Genomic DNA, 21,453 nt, shown 5'->3' with positions numbered 1-21,453 from the left:
TACTTTTCCGACAGACTGACACTCGCATTATAAAACAGTGGAATTATGTAGGTACTAAGTGGAAGTATTCTAGGGTATATATCTCCCGTATGAATGTACCAAAACTACAAGGGCGCATGCCCAGCACCAGAAACACAATACATTGGTCAACAGCCACCTTGTGTCCTACTAGAAGACAAATTCAGCAATATGTTCCCAAACATTTCTGGGTGGATCTTCTGGTATCTCGGTCTCATCTGGTGTGGGGATATCCTAAGAAGCAATGAGACGAATCCATGGTGAGCAGAAGGATAACTACCGTGACGAAGTCCCCATCCCTCGGGTGCACAATGTTGGTACCCATCGTGTATTTGAATCCAAAGTACAAAATGAAGAAAATTGGAATGTTGATGTCTGTATGGATTCAGTATGCCGACAAAATCCACAAAGGAAGCTTAAGCAACCCACAGGCAGCGAAAAAACCAGAAACATTGAATTTCCCAAAGAAAACAGTCAGGCCATTGATGAGCACGAAGATGGCCGACCATGCACAACCCCAATACGCCAGGTAAGGCTGCCACGGGTTAGGCTGCCACGGGTTGTGGTAGGCATTTTGCACGACATCGAATTCTTGTTCTTTCATTCCTCGATCTAACAAATGGTTGTCATGGCCGAGCAACATGAAACGTTTAACAGAAACGCACAAAAAAAGATATAGGTCAAATTCATCGAGAACCAACCAGAGAAGCCCGCTGTGGCCGAGAGGTACACAAACCAGCTAATAAAGTAGCTGAGTAAACGTATAGACGAAGAAGTTGGTTTGAACGAACTTGAAAACCCTCTCAGGTCCCGAATATATGTTCAAGAAGGAGAGGAGCGAGAAGCTGCTCTGTTGCAATGTTGAGGAACATGAACACGGAGCGTGATTACAAAAGCACTTACAGCAACAATAACGGCGTATATTGGAAGTCCATCCTTGGTACAACACGCAAAGATTCGAGGCGCTTGGCCACGGACGGCAAGACCGTGTAGGATGCGAGACGCAGAGTACACGAAGCTGTTTCCAGCTGAGAAGGCACTCGAGAAAATGGCGGCGTTGATGATGTGAGGAAGAACTAAACGATACAAGCAGTTGTTAGCCTGACACCAAGGCATAAGAACCTAGAACTGTACCTCTCACCCCAGCACGATTGATAGCGATGACGAATGGGGATTGAGCAGCAGTGCCACTATCTTGAGAGCAAAGTACGCTCAACAAAGGCGAGGTCTGAACGTACAAAAAACCATACTTTGAAGCAAGGCGGGATCATTGTACGCAACCAGCATTCCGACCATGATGATACCTAGGATCTATGAGAAGTTAGAAAACAGCGAGGGAAGCCATAAGAATACTCACATAGAAGGTGATAATGCGAAAGAGGACCCGGCGCATCGCCTTAGTGATGTTACGGCGGGGACTTTCAGTCTCAGCAGCAGCACTATAAAGATGATGGTATCAGCATAAACTCCTCGCCAAGATCGTACGGGATACTTACATTGCGACCAGCTCCATTCCCTGAAACGAGAAAGCAGCTTGCACAAGGACGGATAGAATCGCAATGAATCGGTCAGTGTGAAGATTCTCCACAAGCCCTGCGCGAGCAACTGCTCCGGGATCATTCCAGTACTGGAAGAAAGTTTCTTTATAAGATTTAGCATTAGAAGTGGTTGATTCCACCTACTCCAAACCCAATACGGTGTCCCTCCGGGCCTTTTCTGAGGTCAATGATAAGCCCAGAAATAAGTAGCCCGATGAGCAGTAGGACTTTATGTGTCGTCAGCATCAAGAAAGTCAAGTTACAGACAAAACTGCGCACTTTTGATCATGGAGAACGCGAACTCCGCTGAACCCGTCAGCGCTTATTCAGCGGGGGGTACATTCAAAGCCGGGAAGCGGACATACATTCTCCAAACCACCTTTGAAATAACATCAAGAAGTTGAAATAACGGGACTATGACTGGCTTACCGAACACCAACGATGTTCACCAGACACGCGAAAACACAGAGAACCTGTATACGATCAACACCTGCGACAGATGGAGTTTCATGATGATCTTACAACCGTGTAGATGACAGCATGGCGGGTCTACAACTTTTCCGTCAATGATAGTCATTCAACGTTGTTATTCATCACTCACATTTTTATCCCAAAACGTGAGGAGGATGACTGCCGCATTTATTTCAACGGGCGTCGAGATGCTATGTCAAGTTGAGCGATGTGTGCTTGTTATCAATAAGGGGAGCTTACGCAGTGCCGTAGAAGTAGTTCTAATCAAACAAATAGTGAGGCTGTAATTAGCTTGAGGAAAGTCGTGAACTTACCCACCCAACGGCGAAACCAAGAGCGGGGTCCACCCATCGCTCAGCTGAAGTTATCATCAACATTGTTCAACCGCAAAGTTGAGTTGGTTACAGACCAAAGTAAGGGAAAGTGCCCAAGACGGGCGCCCATGTTGTCATCTCGCAAAGGGAACAAAATGACCTAGGAGACTTGATTTCGACTTCCAAGACATCCGAGCATCGAAAATCCACTTACGCGTACGCGACAGTGCCAACATGAAAATATGCTATTAAGGCCCCCAAAGGGCCAGCGCCACCCAATGTACGACCAGAACCAAGGAACAAGCCTGTTCCAATAGTCCCAGCAATCTACACGAAATGCGAGTGTTAAGCAAAGATGGCTCCGCTGGAGAATGAATACTTGCAGCAATCCTAATCATCGTATTCAGTTTCGTAGAGTGGAAGGTAAGAGAAGCACTTAGCACCTACATCTGAACATGGCGTTGCTTGAGCCGCCGTTGGACGTGGTAATCGAGATGGGCCTCAAAAACATACCTACATCAAACTTATGGTCAGCGGGTTTGATCAGTGTATTCAAACAACGTACCATGGGCGGGGGTTAAGCTCAAACGCGTCGGCGTGGTCCATCTCGAACGCGATTGCTTGGTCTGTCTCTTGCGAACTCTGATCAGATTCGCCGCCTTGACTGAGACTTTGTTCTTCTACGTCGGACATGATGGGAAGGTTTGAAAGGAAAGGTCGGATTGACAAGCAAATTGAAGAGTGTCGCCATCTATAGCTATTTGAGCATTGACCAAGGGATGTTGTGTGCCTAGTTCCAACACCTGCAGAGTGATTGACGCTCGATGCTTTAAATAAACGATTGAACGCTTAAAACCGCATCTAGCGCATTAAGAAAGACGAACCGAGACCTACCGAGACTTACCAGAAATTCAGGAACCGTGCGAAGCCACAACCTATTAATGTCCTTCGATGGGAATGATGATCTACAAGCCAATTGTTGGATCTCCAAAAGTACAAAGGAGAGAAGATATCGTACCCCAAGTCCAATGGTTTACGTATACTCACAATCTAGGGGAAAGCCCTTTAAAGGTCAAGATCAGGAAATGATCCAGGTTCCTTCAGTCATGCTAGAAAGGACTCAGGAAACACATTTGGACGTGTGGGAGGTAGCCAATGTGAGAGCTCTTTTGGAGCTCTTTCGCAATTGCGAGACTCTGGTAAGAGGAAGTTGGCTAATACACCTATGATTTGTATTCCATAAGAAGTACTCATAAATAAAAATTGAACGTACAAGATCATCCCGCTCAGACTGATGTGCCGTCGCATTCCAAGTCTACACCGCCAAATGATAAAAATGTGTGAGAGACCTGGAAGCCAGGGCCTGATCCCGAGCCTGCGCCACCTGTCAGACTCAGTAAAAACGAAAGTCAAGTCAAGTCATGGACCTCTCGCAAGAAGGTCATGTGAAGTCATGTTAGGTCATGTTGGTAAATTCAAAGTCATGTGGCGCTCGGGGATTGCTCAGGGATGTATTTGCTACAGGTTCACGGCCTGACTGAAGTCAAGGAATAGTCAATTACATGCCGTGTTGTAGTCTAGTCGTTGTCAACCGAATCACTATCATCTTGCCTTCGTCTTCTTACAGCAACAGGACAATTTGTCTAAGTCCGTTGAAACTCCGACATCAGCTGATCACGTTGAATTTCGACAGCGCGAGAATCCTGTTCTTCCCAAGTTCTTCCTTCCCCCCATATCGACGTCGAGAGGTCCAATTCACAAGTCGACGGATGGCCTCCTAGCCTCCTCCCTTCTTCGACGGGTGGCCGCCTCTCCTAACGGACGGTCTCCTCCCATGTATTACCAAAGGCCTCCTTCCTCGACGCACGGCCTCCTCTCTCGACGACGAACGGTCTCCGAACGGTTTCCTCCATCAACGAACTGATTTCTCCCTCGATGAATGGTATCCGCTCGATCAACTGTGTTCCCTCGCTGTCCTCAACGAACTGTCTTCTGTCGTTGAATGGTATCCCCTCGACGAACTGTCGTCTTCCTTGATGAACTGCCCCCTCCCTTGATGAATGGGCTCTCGGCCCCCCCCTGCCTTGATGAACAGTCTCCTCGGCCTCCCCCGACTTCACGGTCTCCTCCCTCCTTCGACAAATGGCCTCCTCGCCGCTCGAGGTTTATGATTAGGAGATGAGAATTTGGACTTCAAGTGGTTGATTCCAGCTAGAAGGGCCTATATATAGCATAGTCAGGACTCAGTAGGCTTGGAGAATTAATGATTTTACATTGACATGACTCCGATGTGGTGCTGAGAATACTGTTACCTGAGGTTGAAGAGAAATACACGACTAATCAAATGACCTGAGCATGACGGAATGAGACTATTATATGACTGTAGCATGACTGTTTTCTGACTTTTATTTGACTATGGAAGGACTCTGAAAAGACAACTACATGACTACCAAATGACTGTAACCTGCAGATGGTGGGCATTAACAGACGAGACCACACGACTTAACACGACTTGGCGAAGTCAACTTGAAGTCAAAATTTTGTAAAAAAGACTGCTTTTAGTCATGTCGTGCATTTTCGTGTAGTAGCGTGACTACCATATGACCGAGACATGACGAATCGTTTTTACTGAGGGTCATTCGACGCGATTGGTAGATGGACGTTCGACGTGGTTGATGGATGGGCGTTCGACGTGGTTCGTGGATGGGCGTTCGACGTGGTCCGTGGAGGTGGGTATTTGACGTGGTTCGTGGTGGTGGTCGGCACTCGTCGCCGTTCGTTGACAGGTGCTGGGCCCTCATTGGAGGTGGTGGTAGTTGCAGCCCTGGTTGCCGTTCTTTGACGGTGATGCTGGGCCCTTGTTGCTGTAGGTGGTGGGCCGTTGGTTGATCGTTGTATTCATTCGTTGATGGTGGTAGACTGTGGTGGGCGCTCGACGTGCCTCGTTGATGGTCGTGGGCGCTCGTCACCCTTCATTGACGGGGGTCGTGGGCGCTCGTTGATGGTGATGTATGGCAACAGGGATCAGCCAGCTTCAAAATCACGGCTAAGACCGATATTTGTACACTGCCGATCATCAATGCCGAAGTTAACTATAATTATTAAATTATGTAACTACTAATATAATATCGCCCATCAAATATTTTCCTCTGGTTATCGATTACAGTGTCTTTCACTGCCGTTTGCACACATGAATCGTAAATTTTATGTTTGCTTCTGTTGTCCTCAGGGTTTTTTTGTCACACATTGGCCCAGAACGGATGAGTTGATCTTGGGGATCTTGAGTGAACCAGTGTCCGACCTCACTCTAGCCTAGTGTTTGGAAGTCCGGTCTCGTGACTGGAAAAAGACCGTAACCAGACCGGACCAAGACCGCAAAAGACCGGACCTGCGGTTACGGTCTTTTATTTTTGAAATGTAAAGACCGCAAAAAAACCGGTTAACGTGAACCGGTCTTGACCGGTTTGGACCGGTCTTTTGCAGCCCCTTAAATACCCTTTAAAACGCACCCAAGAACGTACGATTTGGTAAAAAAACGAGAGAGATATGAATTAAAATGTAAATTACTTTTGGGAATAATAGATGTACCAGACTTATTTTATAGAAGCACCAATTCCTAACGGAATTTAACGTTCTTGGGCTCGTTTTGAAGCTATTAGAGATGTTAATAAATTTACCGATTCATAATTTTAAAATATTGGCCTAAAGACCGGTCATAAACCGGTTAAAACCGATGCAGACCGAAACCGGTCTATAGACCGCAAAAAACCGCGGTCTGCAGTCTTTTTGCGGTCTGGTCTGGTCTTTTGACTTCTGGGGAAAAGGCAGACCGGTTACGGTTACGGTTAACGCCCCTGGGCATCAAAAAACCGGACCGAACCGGACTTTCAAACACTACTCTAGCCCTTGCCCATGGAAACTCAGGTCTCTGGATACATAATCATCTGGCATGAAGCAGAATCCCTTTCTCCTTGTGAAATTGCTGACCTTGCAGATGTTCAATTTGCCGTGACAAAAAACCCTGAGGGTAACAGGTACAACAGAAGCAAATACGAAATTACGATTCACGCTGTGCAAACGGCAGTGAAAGACACTGTAATACGACGATTATCGCCAAAGTGTGCAATCCAACATGCCTACTATTTGTTTTGTCACTGTACAATGACCATGTTCACCTTCTAGTCTTCATTGAAACTGGAAACTTTTAATTTCTAGCGTCGCGTCTGAATCAAGACTGCCTTCTTAATTACTTCTCTTCCTCCCATGGTCTCAAGCTGTGTGCTCGACTTACATACCATCAAAAGTATCAAAGAAAGCTCTTCATCAAACTCACCAGATTGCCCCAAGATTGCCTGAGTCACCCGACATCTAGTACGTCGATGATGAGGCGCGTCCCTACTTAGATTTGGCAGATGTATAAGAAACGCGAGGCATCTTTTTGAATGGCTGAGGAGGATCTCACGAACGACTGGAATAACCTCATGCATGACATTGAACATCATTTTCTTTGCTGCATCTGACAATACTGTACAATTACGACCAACTCTTCATCAATTTGGGATTTTTTTCTCACCAAGATGGCCGAAAAATTTTCTTTTGATTTAAGGCGAATAAAAAAAAATACTTTCTTCCCCGATGTGATGCGTGACGTGAAGACTTGGTCGTATTTGTACAGTACTGTTGACAAAAACCTGCCCCAGCACCTTTTTAATGAAGTTCAAGCAGCCGACGTCTCCATGCCAATGCTGTTAACCACATCATTGTTGAGGCATTTCCGCATGTCTGGCCGTGGAAAAGGTGGATAGGTAGGCTTCTGAGAGCTTCAGTGGCAATTGCTGATTTAGTCTGATAGATATTCCCGGGATTCGGAAAGGCAGAGCTCAAGTGCTTCTTTGCAATTATATTTCCCCCACTCATTCACCCACCGGTTTCATAGGTACCACTGGCACGAAACCTGCTATACGTCATCTTGCTTGTTGTGGACATATTGCAGGTCTTATCAAGAGGAGACTTGCGGTGTCCTGATGTGCTGTTACTTTGTTTGTTACCACTCCAGCGTTTCTGGCCCTCTTTGACTCACTTATGTACACAGAACATGCTAAGCGAATGACAATGACAGGACTCGATGTCATATGCACACTGAAACGTTCAAAGTGCACACAATATGGTTTTGGTGCATAAGCCCACCTAGTACCTACATCAGATTTTTGTTGTGAATTTGTTTGCTCTATTGAAGTTTTGAGATGCACAATTAGGCCCAACAGCAGGAGGGGTGAAAATTACAGGTATGTGGTTTTGTCTTGTTCGTCTTTTGTTGGCTGCTAATATGAATGATGCTCCATTCTCTTACATGAACGGTGGTCTCGACTATTTGCCCTGTTTTGGTCATTGGCCGTAAGCCTGACACACACCTCACATTATGCATTGTTTCTGAGCTCTCTTTTTGTTGGTTCCTCCACCAGCTTTCCTGAAGTTGCCACTTTCAATGCCTCAATGCCTTATCTCCAACTTATCTCCTATAGTGTACTCGCCATATGACATGCTCTCCAACAGCCCTCCCCTGTAATACGCGGTCGTTTTTAGCTCTATCATAAAATTATGTACATAGGAAAGTTTTATTCTTACGAAAATTCAATCATCTGTTGCGGGACAGCAGGAAATATTTTGATGGACAATATTATATTAGTAGTTAATTATAATTAACTTCGGCATTGATGATCGGCAGTGTACAAATATCGGTCTTAGCTGTGATTTTGAAGCTGGCTGATCCCTGTTGCCATAGTGATGCTGGGCCCTCGTTGTGGGAAGCGGTGGTGGTTATTGGCCCTCATCACTGTTTGTTGATGTGGTGATGGGCCCTCGTCGGTGTTCGTCTGGGGTTTGATGATGGTGAAAGGGACAATGGGCTTAACAAAAGCCCAGAGCAGTGACAGATGGTAATGACCGCGCACAGGCGCATGGGTGTGGAACAAGGACAACCAAAAAAACAACATGAGGGAGTTCACAGGAGGGCATAGACCACTGGGTAGCAGAAACGCAGGGTTTAGGAATGAGGATGGGAGCAACTTGGCAACCAGGCAAGGGGGCAGTGACGGTTGTGGTGAAGAAGAAAGCGAGTTTGGGTTGAAGTTGGGTTGAAGTTCGGAAATAACCAAACATAGTGTGGAGTTTAAAAGACTTACAGAAATTTTTGAGAGCTTGTCGCACGGGCCTTTTCATGTTGAGCTCAAAATTCCCCCATTCTTTCCACCTGTAAAAACTTGGGAGTGTCCATTGTATCATTCTATTACTTTCTTACGATTAATTTGTATCTTAAATACACTATTTTGTTGCCCGAAGAAAATCGGCAGTACATGTCTCCCCAAGAAGAGTCGTAAACCTGTGGGTCAGCTGTCGAGCCGCTGGGGCTAACATTTACGCCCCAAGCTCCGACACACCTGCCATCCATGCCGAGGAAACCTCCATCAAAAACCTGTCAAAGCGGAGATTCGTGCCAGATGCCATCAGCATTTCGAACATTTGGCGGTGTAGCAGGGTGTAGCGGAACAAAGAGCCTTCAGATTGGCGCAACCGTCCAGCTAAGGCATGGCATGGGACTTTGAAACCCTATGTTAGGGTCCGTTTTGCAGGGCACCCGTAAATCAGAAAGTATGGGGGTCTGTATAGAATGTTCAGCAGTTGGCCAGCACGGAAAGGATGCCAGAAGGGAGAAGGCAAAGGAGAGGGTTGCAAGAGATATAGGATGTTCAACCACAAATCACGGCCAATCAATGTAGAGTAGCGGCGACGACGTTCAAGTTCAGCATCGCTGTAAATCGGTTAGTAAATGGTGTGGAGCAGTACTGAGGACACATACCGCGACATAAATAGCCCCAATACCTCATCCTTTCACTCGCCTAGCCGGAATCGATGATGGGTCCTTTGCTTCCCTCCTAATGGGCCAAGATTGAAGGCCGTTATGACGGCGTGGAGGAGGATGCGCTAGTGAAGGAGGGAGGGGAGAGAGGGTAAGCGATGGGATAAACTATAATAGTGGTATCATGGGCGACAGCGGCGAGAGGCAATTGCAAAGTGGCGATCCCCTTCTGTGCCAGGATTATCTTCACGCTCAGAGGCGTCCCCCATTCAGCTGGAGCCCCGCTTTCCTGGAAGATGGAAGCCGCCAGTGAAAGGTTATTATCTTGCATTGGAGAGATTTGGCGCGTCGTACTGATGCGGTCGAAGCCCGTGAGGAAGCAGTGGCTGGAGGACGTGAAGCAGTCACTGGTCAAGCTTCGAGAACTGGAAAAACGTGAGCTGAGAAAGGCACCATGAAGAACAAACGCACCTCGTCGTAATATCAAAGACTGAAGATTGCCTCGAGTCAGGAAAAGAAACCCAACTATCTGCTCGTCGTGAGGGCTGTGACTCGACGTTGCTATGGGACTTTGCAAGAGATTCTGTCGTTTAAGTCGATATTGATCAACGTCAATGGCAAGGTCGATGGTCAGAACCTGCCGTGCTTCAAGCTTGGCCTGGAAATATTGCCATGGCCGTGAATCAGATCACCTGATTCGCAGGTCTTCTCTCACCCCCCCAAGTTCAAACGCGTCCATCGAGATTCGACGCGCCATTTTGATTCCAAGCAGGATGCGGGTCAACTTGCCGGGGAGTTCCGCTGCGCTGGCGGCGACAATTCATTGACAATTCACCGATTCGGGTCACTCCCCAATACCAGATGCAATGCCGAAGGGTTGGATGCCTCAAGAGTGCGTTGGAGGAAATGTGAGACGCTGAAGGCCGGCGTTAGGACACAAAGATGAAAGGGGGAACAAACAATCTCACACAAGGATGTTGCAAGGATGCAGAATCCAGCAGAACACATGACGGAAAAAAGCTGGTTAAATTAGTACAGTGTTAACTATAGTGTTTGGTGTTCTAAAAAATATATCTAGCAATGGATATCCAAATATTAGCAGGCGGAACTTCTGGAACCTCAGTTTCCTCCCGGTCGGGTATGTCCTGTCAAGAATCATTATGCTGGAGTTAGTAACCTGAAGAATAGAGAGAGAAAAGGGCCTACGCTAACAAAATCCCTTTCCAATGGCGTCCAGACCTTGGTTCTTTTTACACACTTGTACCCTAAGTACAAGCCAAGGAAAATCAGAATGTTGACATCTACTTAGCATGATCAATCCAACACAAGGAGACCCTGTATAAGGAAAGACTCACAAGCGGCGATGAATACAGAAATATTGAATTTGCCAAAGAAAACAGTAAATCCATTGATAAGAATAAAAAACAGAGTCCATGCACAACCCCAGTATGCCAGAAAAGGTTGTAATCTATTCCTGTATGCATTTTCGTTGAGATCCCTTCCTTGCACTTGAATCCCTTGATCTGTAGGTATGGCAAAAGTTAGCACCAATCATACAAGTTGAAATTAAACATACAGAAGAGGATGTAGGTCAAGTTTGTAGTAAATGAACTACAGAATCCTGCTGTGGTCAAAAGGTGGACAAGCCAGCTGTGAATCGAGTTAGCTATCATAATCAAGTATCAAGTTGAAGGTTAGGCATACTTGAAGACGGTCTCAGCTCCTGATTTTACATTGATGAAGGAAAGCAATCCAAGTGTGCTCTGATTGAAAATTAATGTATATGAAACTCAAAGATAAACCAAAAAAATACTCACAGCAACAAGAACAGCATTCCGAGGGAGTCCATGGTCAGTACAGGATGCCAAAAATTGAGGTGCCTGCCCGCGAACGGCAAGACCATAGAGGATACGAGATGCACAAAATAAGAAACTGTTTCCAGCTGAGAAGGCACTTATTAAAATGGCACCATTGATAATGTGGGGAAGGCCTGAAAATTACAGCCATAGTTACTACTCCGGTGAAATGATCAGGTAACTGGACTGAGGATCACACCTTTAATTCCTGCATGATTCATGGCAATTACAAATGGGGATTGAGCTGCAGTCCCAGTATCTTTATGTTCCAGAAATTTGCTGAGCACAGTAGACCCCAAGATGGTGTAAAAAATGTACTTTGAACCAAGGCAGGATTATCATATGCAACCAGCATTCCTACCATAATGATACCGAATATCTGTGAATAATGAGAACAAAATAAACAAAAGGATGGATCATTACTCACATAGAAGAACAGAATGCGATAAAAAACTCGGCGCATTGCCTTAGGGATGTTACGGCGGGGACTCTGGGTCTCTGAGGCTGCACTACAAATACAGGCTAGATGTTAGCCCCATGCAGAAACCTTTGGAGAACACACATTGCAAATAGCTCCATTCCCTGGAAGGAAAAAGCAGCCTGAACAAGGACAGATAGAACTCCAAGGAATCTATCAATATGAATATTATGAACAAGCCCTGCACCAGCAAGTGCTCCAGGGTGCGTCCAGAACTGGATACGGTACCTCGTCAACTTCAAAAGAAGAAAAAAAGATATTCTGCTTGGACATACCCTGAATCCGATGCGATCCCCTTGGGGTCCTCCTCCAAGATCAATAACAAGCCCAGCAACCAGGAATCCAATAATCAGAAAAACTTCAGAAAGACAAGGTGTTTCAAAACGGAATTCGAGATCAAGAACAGCAGAAGGCCATACTTTTAATTGTGGAAAAAACAAATTCCGCTAGATTGGGCAATTAGATTAAACACAACAAACTTTCAAAACCAAACCCACTTTCTCCAAACCATCTTGAAAACGTCAGCAAATATCTAAAGGAGGAGCAACGTGATTCATCTTACCTTACGCCAAAGAGGTTTATGACACAGATCAGGACGAAAAACACCTGTGTTCTGCCATCAGCACATTGAATGGATTGGATAACATCAAAGTCTCACAGCCGTGTAGATGGCCGCGTGATTGGTCTAGAAGTGAACCGTCAGCAGGTTCTTCCATTCCTGTAATTGAATACTGAACACTACATTTTTATCCCAAAAGGTCACCAGGATAACGGCTGCAGTGATTTCAACAGCCGTAGAAATACTGGGTTAAAATCAGACACCAGCATCAGCGGTCAATAGCGGCAACCTACGCGCTGGTGTAGAAAAAGTTCTAGGTAAACGCAGGAACTAAACGTTGTTTTCTTCGGCTAACGAGTAGTCGACTTACCCAACCAACAGCGAATCCAAGCGCAGGATCTACCCATCGTTCAGCTAGAATCCACGTCAGCGACACAACCTACCTCCATTATCGATGTGATGGACGCACCGAAATGGGGGAAAGTTCCTGAGATTGGAGCCCATGTTGTCATCTCACAGAGGGAGCAGAGCGACCTGCGTAAAATTTAGTTTGCGTCTATGCCAAGGAAATGGGGTTCAACTTACGCATACGCGACGCTGCCAACGAGGATGTACGCTATCAATGCTCCCAAAGGACCGGCCGTGCCCAACGCTTGTCCCGAGCCAAGGAACAGGCCTGTTCCAATGGTCCCAGCAATCTACAGGGTGCGAGCGCAGGTGCTGAGCAAAGAGCCGATCAAGGTAGAACACGACTTACAGCGATCCTAATGAGATAGGTCTGTAAGCCAAGCTCAAAGAAAAGTAGAGATGTGCCCACATCTGAATATGACGCTGTTGAAGGCGTCGTTGAACACGGTGGACGGGTTGAGCGACATGATGCCCTCTATATCCTCGTCAGTGGCAGGCTTGACGTCAGCGAATTGAAAATCGTACTGAGGACGACGTTGAAGCTCATGACCATCAGATTGTCCTGTTTGCACTGAGCTCTGATCGGACTCGTTGTCTTCGTTTTCTCTCTGGGGGTCGAACATGGCAAGAAGAGAGGTAGAAGACGGGAAAAAGATCGACGGCGAGCGTGCGAATGTCCTACAAAAGAAACGCCCATATGAACACCTGCTGCCAACCAAGTCACCAACGTAAAGTCTTGTAAGGGGTGAGAGTTAATTGACGGCTTTACAGCAAGATGCAAAAACGTAGACACCTCTCCAAATTTCCCAGACTCCGCCTCGCTTTGTACAAACAACCGCTTTAGGAAATGAGCGGGTGCGAGTGACGCTTCTCGCTCCACCAACCTCCACTTCGTGCATTCGCTAGCGTCTCATTTTCCTATCAACCCTCGTAACAATGAGATGCCGTTTTTGTTCGGCAGATATAAAGCGGTAGTTCCCTGACATATTTGAAGATGGGAAAAGAGAAATTATATAGAAGTACCATATTTGTAGGAGTACAGTCATTTACAGGTCCTCGATACACACAAATAAAGACAGGCCTCGGACAAATGTATTAAGACAGTAAAGTACAATCTAACTATGCAGGATCATTACTTAGTACATACATACATGTAATTGAGACCGAAATTGACTATCTACAGAGAGCAGAGGGAGGATGAAGTTAATCTGTTCAAAAGTTGCTTATCGCGGAGAATTATGTCCTCGATACGGCCGTCACATCAGGCGTGACACCCAAAACGGCTATGTCTGATTAGATCACGATGAGATCATTCCTCGTCCTCCTCACCGCTCTGAGTGTCGTCGTCGCTCTCCCTGCCAGGTTCAATGGGTTTGACATCTTCAGCATCATCTGCAGCAGCAGCTTGTTGAAATGCACCCTTCTTTGTCCAAGTCTTGGGCTTTTGTGGCTCAGCTTTCGGCTTGCTCGGTTTCTTCCACCTGGGTCTCTCGCGCACTTCTTTTGCCCTGTCCCGCTCGAATGATCTCGTCTGCATGTTCCTTGAGGCACCTATTGCTGAAGGGAAAGTTCCGTGCAGCCATCTCGAGAGCGTAGTCGATGAGAACAGTTGCTTCAGTTTCTGTAAGCCAGCTCTTCTCGGCATTGAAGTCAGACAACTTTGTTCCCCCATGAGTATGCTTCCAGAGAGTACTGTGTGATAAGGTAACATGTTGCCCAGTCTTTTGCAGATGCGCGGCACTGATTCGGTCGCAAATTGTACGAAGACCAAGAGGCTTGCCATTTTTGCCTGTAGGAGTTTGTTGTTCCTGTTTCTCCATTTCGGTTGCCTCGTCCTGGAGCAGAGATTTAACTTTGGCTGCAGCCGCAGCTTTGTAGAGTTTGGAACGTGCATGTTTCATCGTGCAGGGATCAAGCTACAGCTGCTGAAGAAATCCAGTTGCGTCGAGGATGACACTTTGCTGGCAATTCCCCCATTTGGAAGGTGTGACGTGACCGATGGAATTCTGCTTACACCTCCTCAAATCCTCACATCTCCACTCCGAAGCCTCCATCTGTGCTTTTGATGTCAGTGGCAGGTAGGCTTGAGTGTATAAAGAAGGGTTCCTGCTTGAAAAAATAGATGGTAGTCCGGATTGTTTTGAATGACATGTTCAATATTTCACAAATGTCCAAATCTCGACAGATTATACTTCCAACATTGCTTCACACAAGCACCCACCTCGAAAAGCGAGGGCTACATAGACATAAAGTACATATACTAGTAGGAAAAAAAATTAGGACAATTGGAACACTGGATGTGAAAATATCTGGGTTTGTATCGAGGACCTATCCTGTATCGAGGACCTGTAAATGACTGTATATATAATAAAATGGCGTGCCATGCAAGCGCCATGAAGTCACTATGACGCGTCGTGCGGCGGAGTTGCACCAAATGCGGTTGTTTGTACAAAGCAAGGCGGAGTCTGGGAAATTTGGAGAGGTGTCTACGTTTTTGCATCTTGCTGTAATGCAGCATTCATTCCCGAGGACCTGAAAGATAACCACGGGGCTGCATTCCTGAGGCACACAGGAATGGGCTTTCTATGGAGTGCGATCGTTCCACGAACCCTCGCGGCTTAACCTCCATGACATTGATGATGATCTTGCATTGTCGAAACCAGCTCGGGCGCAAATCACGATAAATTCGGGATGGCCGCATGATTCCTGCTCTTATTCAACACGCAAGACCCAGAGGATATTCAGAGCCAAAGTTAAGTACGCACTTTGGAAATAGATGCCACTGATCGCAAGATCCTCCTCATATCGATTTTCGATGCAACCCACTGCAGCCTATTCTGTTCTTCTTTCAGCATGTGCAGCATGAAGGGGATGTCATAAATATCCACACTTACTAGCAGTGCAAGTGCCGACGCATGGTAGCAACCAAGCTGGGCTGCATATCCAGCCTCCACCGTTGTGCGAGTCGCACCATCTCGGGTGAAGACCCCCTTTGAACTCGATCAGCTCAACATTCAAAGTTCTCCAGAGCCCAGCGGCGTCGAGATGAGACAAATGTAAGCATTTATGGACAGTTGTTACATCGCGTTCAAGTTCATCAGTAGAATCACAAAACCGCTTTCAGCCGCTTTCGCCGCTTTTGAAAGCGTGAAAGCGTGAAAGCGTTTCCGCTTTTGGAAGCCAAGTCCCTTTTCTTTCAAAAGCGGTTTCGGCTTTCAAAAGGGACAAAAGGGGCTGCAAGTGGTCCAAAAAGGGACCACGAAAGAGGTACAGCTTTTCAAAAGGTGACTTAAAGAGGGTTTGAAAGAGGGTTCAAAGCAAATAGATTTCTAATATTTGTAAAACAATGGTGCTGATTACTACTAGAACGACGTGACCCTCCAGTCCATCCTCATCATGATCCGCTAACGCAATATCAAACTGTGGCCTGGAGAACCATCGCCGAAGTAGTCTATTGACGCCGAACACCTTCAATCAGCCCTAGGATATCGGCGTGCTTGCCTATGATAGCTTGAGCGGCATATTGTGCTGCAGCTTGTGAGGGGTCCTGGAAGAAGTGGATGTGCCGGACGAGTTTGACGTTGGTCATTTTGTGAGATGCAAGCATGTCAAGGAGGAGAGGCTGTCGGTTTCGATGGTCGGTATTTCTTCGTCAGCTTTCAAACCAAATCACAAATGAGGAGGACGAACCTACGTGCGATGGTTGGGTATATGCAGGCCGTGAAGCACCTTCACGTGAACTGTGTTGGATGTGAGCACGGATGACGGCCTGGGATGGGTATTAGTTCTGGACTAGAGTAGAGCTCGGAAAAAGGTAGAAGAGGGGTGCGTGACAAAACGAGGGATGGAAATCGCCAGGGGAGAATGGCAGGGATGTGTAGGAGGGAGAAACGTCACAGGCTCCACGTGGGATGATGGGCAAAGAGAAGAAAGAGAAATGAAGCATAGCATACCGTTTCCACATTCCCTCACCACCTAAATTCTGCGACTCGCCATGGCATTGAACGCTCGTCAACTTCCAGCACGCCTATGCCCGTTCCTGTACTATCGAGCTCCAATCCAGATGTTGACGACTGGGAAATCTCAGACTCCGATACGAGTGGTATAAGGACGTTGTTCAGCAGAGGTAACAAAGAAAGCCTTACCAAGCCCTCAATAGGCTCGCCGACGAAGCCTGTGTGAGCCCTCTGGCAATGGGGATAACCCTTGAGGACAGCATGTTGTCGGGGGGAGTGGTTATGGCGGTTGTGGTGGGTGGTGAGCTTTGTGGATTGGCATTATGGTGCCCCCTGTAGCGTTGCTATGAAGGATGGCTGGTTGGCATGCAAGAGACAGCTGCGATTCAAACTGATCGTAAGTGGGAGTGTTTGTCGAGATGAGGAAGAGAACTTACAAAAAGACAGACGTTATACCCCAAGAGTGGACGACGTCGACCACTAATGAAAAAGAATGGGAAGGGAGAGTGGTGCGATGTTCAAGGAAATAGAATTCGACATTATCACATGATGTCGGAGTTCCAACGGACTTTACGAATATTTTGTCCTCACTCTCAAATCCCTCCAATACCTTAGATTCCTCCAACTCTTTTTACGTTAATAAGTATGTAGATCATCATGCACACGAAGTAGCCTTCTAACATATATGTTGATCCACTGTCTAAATTCCTAAAGAGGTGAAAGCTGTTGAAAGCCAGAAAGCTATCACAAAGAGGTCTCAAAGTGGAAATGAAAGCGTCGTGAAAGTGAAAGAGGCCAAAAGTGAAAGTAAAAGCACTTCTGAAAGTGAAAGAGGCCAAAAGTGAAAGTGAAAGAGCTTGTGATTCTACTGATGTTGAGGAGATCTCGGCACCAACTTGAGACGTCATGTCATCATAAAAGCTCAGGAGGAACTCGATAACCAAAATGAGAGGGTGCTGGAATGTGGGATGAGAAGAAGAACACCGAAGTGCTGGCAGGAATTGGGCAGGAATAGAGAGCAAACCCACCCTATCATGATAGAGTCGGCGTTGAAATTTGAGAATCGGCTTGGCTTGAGTTTGAAAAGGAAAACTCGACAATTGACTCGTCTTCCGCGCCGAGAGACGTCACTGGGAGAGCAAACTGAGAGAGAGCCAGAAGAATGTGAGCTGGCCGTGATTGGGCGCGAGTTGGTCAAGTTACTGTTGGTTGGAAACCGTGATCAAACTTTGCTTCAAACTTCATCGGTTTTGCTGGTCAGTCGGCTGATCGCAACAGTAACAGTGTGGTGTGCTCCGTAGCATCGTTGCACTCAGACCAGACTCAGACGCTACAACCGTTTCAAGTTCCTCATCGAGAGGGCTCCGGAATTTATACCTCCACCTCGATCATCACGCGAAGGTATGCTGTTCGCGAATTGCGACCCTCTTTCATTCCCAACCACCATGCTTATCATTGTCAACTTGATAGGTTCCTATTGCTTGGTTTTCATTTGGTGAGGTCTCATCCACATTGGTTGACGGGAAGCACAGAGAATCGTTGACGCGACAATATGAAGATTGCCATATTGTCCATTCGAAGTTCAAGGTCGTGTAGACCGTTTCTCGTGAGTCCATCACGTCGATTCGCCGACTCTGTGGCCTGACAAAGGAAAAATCAATGGTAGGTACTATACTATGAACTACGAATCATGTCCGGCGTCAAGCAAACTCGTTCAACAGAACTCCATGTCTCCCAGTGAGCTTCAATCTCCTTTGTGTTACCACACAATTTTGGATGATGGGTCCTTAATCTTATTGAGGCAAACATCAGCCTGCGAAGTCTTTCTTTTTCTCGCCAGGTCTGCCTCTAATCCTCTGCTAAGAGGTGCTGCGTCACGAAGATCTGTTAGTCAGTCAGGTGTACCCTAAACCGTTCGCAAGTATGATGTTTGGCCCGTCTCAATCTCGAGCTCTGCTAGCGACCTTTTTTCGGGCCTCGGCAAGATGGGTTTGAATACTTGCTATGGGCAAGGGGGTGGTGGAACGTGGATCCCGGATATCGGGTTGGGGGGGGGGGCTCCGCTAGGGGGTCGAAATATTTTTTGTGACCTATTTTAGAAAAGTCCTGCCAATAAGCCAAATAGCGCTGAGAGCCCAAAAAAACTCAACGAACTTTTTTCTAACGCCGCTCAGGTTCACAAAAAGTATGGCAAAGAAGTAAGTCCCTCTTTTATATATATATTCTAATCCAATACTGTATTGCAGAAAAGCGTCGGGGTTTACGAGCGACAGCAAGCTTTGTTGCCCAAAATATGAGAAATATATTCCTGTTGGAACAGGCGGCAAAGCAAATCTGCAGCGCGCAGCGAGACGGAGGTGCAGCAAGATGTCGCTATGCGTGACGTGATCAATCTTGTCGATAGCGAGGATGTCGGCGCACACGTACCCGCGGTAAAAAACGACCGCAATTGGACCGAGGATGTCACGGCTGTGGGGAGGAAGTCAGTTTGGGGGCAGTGCTATTGAATGCAAAGGAGAGGGTTGCGAGACTCTCTGGGTACGTGAATCTTCAAGTTTTGGAGGTTATCAGTTTGTTTTGCTGATCAACTTCATCTGGCACTTTAGTTTCACACGAAATGTGTGAAGGTTGGCCATTCATCGAAGTTTTGGATGTGTCCGACTTGTATGGATATGGGGGTGAAGCGTCGTCGCACGTAGTAACTCCAAAAAAAATATGTTTTTGACATAGGAACTTGGAAGTTTCCTTTTTTGGGGGGGTAGAGGTGGGGGGGGGTAGGCCGAGGGCCCCCTAATTTGTAATGTGACTGTATATCTAAAATCCACGTTCCGCCACCCCCTTGGCTATGGGCGGTTAGGGGTGCAGTGGGGCCGCGTTTAGAGAGTTGATGGCATTGCGTCAGTTGGAGTCGACAAGCACGGAGGCAATTTGACCGTAAGCAGAGAAATGGTAAGAAGTTGGCGATTCTTGTAAACTCTTCGGCGTCGACACTTGCTTCGTTTTGTTCCAGGTTGAGATTGATACAGAAAGGACGGAAGGAATACAAGGGGGGATGCTACAAGGGTATCTCGCCACTAGTTGGGTGTTCGTAAAGTAATAATGGACGGATGCTTTAAAAAATAACTCTGAAAATGCGTTCCCAAATATTTTTCGGTGGGACTTCTGGGAGTTCAGTTTCATCTATGTCAGGGATGTCCTACAAAGGGAGTGTCAACACACACAAACTAATCTTGACGAAAAAGAAAAAGGGACTTGCACTAACAAGATCCCTCTCCGTCCGTTTCCAGACCTTTGTGTGCTTGAAGTACTTGTATCCAACGTACATGAAAAAGAAGATTGGAATGTTGATATCTGAGTACTCCGTAAGAGCGACAGAAGATGACACATTGTAGAACACAAAACTCACAAGCAGCAATGAACACAGAAGTTTTAAATTTAAAGAAAACAGTATACCCATTGATGAGAATAAAGATCCCCGTCCATGCACAACCCCAATACGCCAGATAAGGTTGAAATGTATTGTTGTAGGTGTTCTCTCTAAGATCCCTGTCTTGTGCTTGTATCGCTTGATCTACAAGTGTGCTGTAAGTTAATGCGGACGACACAGGCGACTTGACGTACAGAAGTAAATATAGGTAAAATTCATCGTCAACCAACTTAAGAAACCCGCAGTAGTCGAAATGTTGACAAGCCAGCTGCGTTAAAGCGGTTTAGCCATCTTATTGAATGTTAGACTGGGCTGGGCATACTTGAAGACAGTCTCAGCTCCTGACGATGATTTCATGAAGGACAGCAATGAGAAGATGCTCTAACAGGAAATAAAACGCATAAAACAAAAAGAGCACAACAGGTTGCTCACGGAGATAAGAACAGCATTCCGAGGAAGTCCACTCTCGGTACAGCGGGTCAAGAAATGAGGTGCTTGTCCGCGGATGGCAAGACCATAAAGGATGCGAGACGAACAGAATAGTAAACTATTCCCAGCCGAGAATGCGCTCGTTAAAATAGCCCCGTTGACGACATGAGGAAGAACTGAAGGACTCGACAGAATTATCACCCTGGAGAAACAGTCGGGTGTATGGGCTGAGGATCGTACCTTTAACTCCAGTATGACTCATGGCAATGACAAATGGAGATTGAGCTGCAGTCCCACTATCTATGCATTCAGAAAGTATACTGAGTGAAGGAAATTTCAAAAGTGCGAATAACATACCTTGTAACAAGGCGGGATCGTCATGTGCCTGTACTTTACCCTCCCCGGCTTAATCCATATGGAATGCATGGAAGGGGGGCGGATTCCAGGAATTCCAGATGGATTCCATGGAATGGCAGATGGACTCCATACTTTCTGGGGATGGATTCCATGGAATGGCTGATGGACTCCATACTTTCTGGAGATGGATTCCATGGAATGGCTGATGGACTCCATACTTTCTGGAGATGGATTCCATGGAATAGCTGATGGACTCCATACTTCTTTCAGATGGAATCCATGGAATAGCTGATGGACTCCATACTTTTTCCATATGGAATTCAGATGGAATAAGTCCCAATTCCACAATTATTATCATAGAATCACAAGTCCAGACTTAATCTGCAAAGTTCCAACTTAAACACTAATAAATGAAGAAAACTAAGGTGTATTGAAACAGACTACATAATTTTATTTTACTACATATAATATTAAAGGGAGGGGGAGGGAGAGGTATAGATATAGAGTGATCAAGGGAGGGGGAAGTGATGGAGGGGAGGGGAGGTGGGAGTTGTGGAGAATGAGGAGGGAGGGGTGGGGTGGAGAGTGATGGAGGTGGGGAGTTATGGAGGGGGAAGGAAAGGTGGAGAGGGGGGCAGCAATCAGAGGGGGAGCAATGGGGGAGGGTGTGATGTGGAATAATGATGGAGGGAGGGGGGGCTCACCTGGGCTCGTCACTGTGTTCGTGGATGGGCGGCGGACATTTTCGGTGGGCGGGGGACGTTGTTTCGTGGGCGGTGGACGTTT

General features: G+C 46.5%; 5 protein-coding genes across 5 annotated transcripts in view; 1 reads left to right on the top strand and 4 right to left on the bottom strand.

Annotated features, from left to right (window-relative positions):
- Positions 1-168: 168 nt before the first annotated feature.
- LACBIDRAFT_308597 (APC amino acid permease) lies at positions 169-3,034 on the bottom strand (the record flags this gene model as incomplete). The annotated part of the gene is made up of 22 exons (XM_001875577.1): positions 169-252; positions 299-393; positions 448-630; positions 684-757; positions 810-868; positions 922-1,094; positions 1,153-1,212; positions 1,269-1,329; positions 1,376-1,457; positions 1,515-1,645; positions 1,701-1,783; positions 1,836-1,862; positions 1,922-1,935; positions 1,986-2,029; positions 2,158-2,218; positions 2,268-2,287; positions 2,342-2,385; positions 2,437-2,501; positions 2,556-2,668; positions 2,725-2,731; positions 2,789-2,854; positions 2,907-3,034. The coding sequence occupies 22 exons, from the start codon at positions 3,032-3,034 to the stop codon at positions 169-171; spliced, it is 1,674 nt and encodes a 557-aa protein (XP_001875612.1).
- A 6,263-nt stretch (positions 3,035-9,297) lies between these two features.
- On the bottom strand, positions 9,298-9,528 carry LACBIDRAFT_308596 (uncharacterized protein; the record flags this gene model as incomplete). Its single annotated transcript, XM_001875576.1, has 1 exon — positions 9,298-9,528. One exon carries the CDS (start codon positions 9,526-9,528, stop codon positions 9,298-9,300), a length of 231 nt encoding a protein of 76 aa, XP_001875611.1.
- Positions 9,529-10,258: 730 nt separating this feature from the next.
- Positions 10,259-13,397, bottom strand: LACBIDRAFT_308595 (APC amino acid permease; the record flags this gene model as incomplete). The annotated part of the gene is made up of 23 exons (XM_001875575.1): positions 10,259-10,342; positions 10,404-10,498; positions 10,553-10,720; positions 10,774-10,847; positions 10,902-10,960; positions 11,015-11,187; positions 11,253-11,312; positions 11,372-11,432; positions 11,481-11,562; positions 11,616-11,746; positions 11,807-11,949; positions 12,029-12,042; positions 12,094-12,137; positions 12,190-12,216; positions 12,274-12,334; positions 12,384-12,403; positions 12,461-12,504; positions 12,560-12,624; positions 12,676-12,788; positions 12,848-12,854; positions 12,908-12,971; positions 13,024-13,233; positions 13,292-13,397. 23 exons carry the CDS (start codon positions 13,395-13,397, stop codon positions 10,259-10,261), a joined length of 1,905 nt encoding a protein of 634 aa, XP_001875610.1.
- Positions 13,398-18,641: 5,244 nt separating this feature from the next.
- LACBIDRAFT_308592 (uncharacterized protein) lies at positions 18,642-18,842 on the top strand (the record flags this gene model as incomplete). Its single annotated transcript, XM_001876014.1, has 2 exons — positions 18,642-18,652; positions 18,701-18,842. The coding sequence occupies 2 exons, from the start codon at positions 18,642-18,644 to the stop codon at positions 18,840-18,842; spliced, it is 153 nt and encodes a 50-aa protein (XP_001876049.1).
- A 724-nt stretch (positions 18,843-19,566) lies between these two features.
- The window catches only part of LACBIDRAFT_245329 (general amino acid permease GAP1), a gene marked incomplete at both ends in the record, with an annotated part of 4,846 nt that continues 2,959 nt past the window's right edge, over positions 19,567-21,453 (bottom strand). The window contains 8 exon segments of the mRNA XM_001875574.1: positions 19,567-19,650; positions 19,670-19,678; positions 19,717-19,805; positions 19,861-20,025; positions 20,076-20,149; positions 20,204-20,262; positions 20,314-20,486; positions 20,551-20,630. Of these exon segments, the coding sequence (XP_001875609.1) occupies positions 19,567-19,650; positions 19,670-19,678; positions 19,717-19,805; positions 19,861-20,025; positions 20,076-20,149; positions 20,204-20,262; positions 20,314-20,486; positions 20,551-20,630 (733 nt within the window).

This window comes from Laccaria bicolor, genomic scaffold (assembly GCF_000143565.1).
Source record: "Laccaria bicolor S238N-H82 LACBIscaffold_3 genomic scaffold, whole genome shotgun sequence".
NCBI lineage: Eukaryota > Fungi > Basidiomycota > Agaricomycetes > Agaricales > Hydnangiaceae > Laccaria > Laccaria bicolor.
The sequence above is the reverse complement of the archived record's forward strand: the minus strand, read 5'-3'. Positions and strand labels throughout refer to the sequence as shown.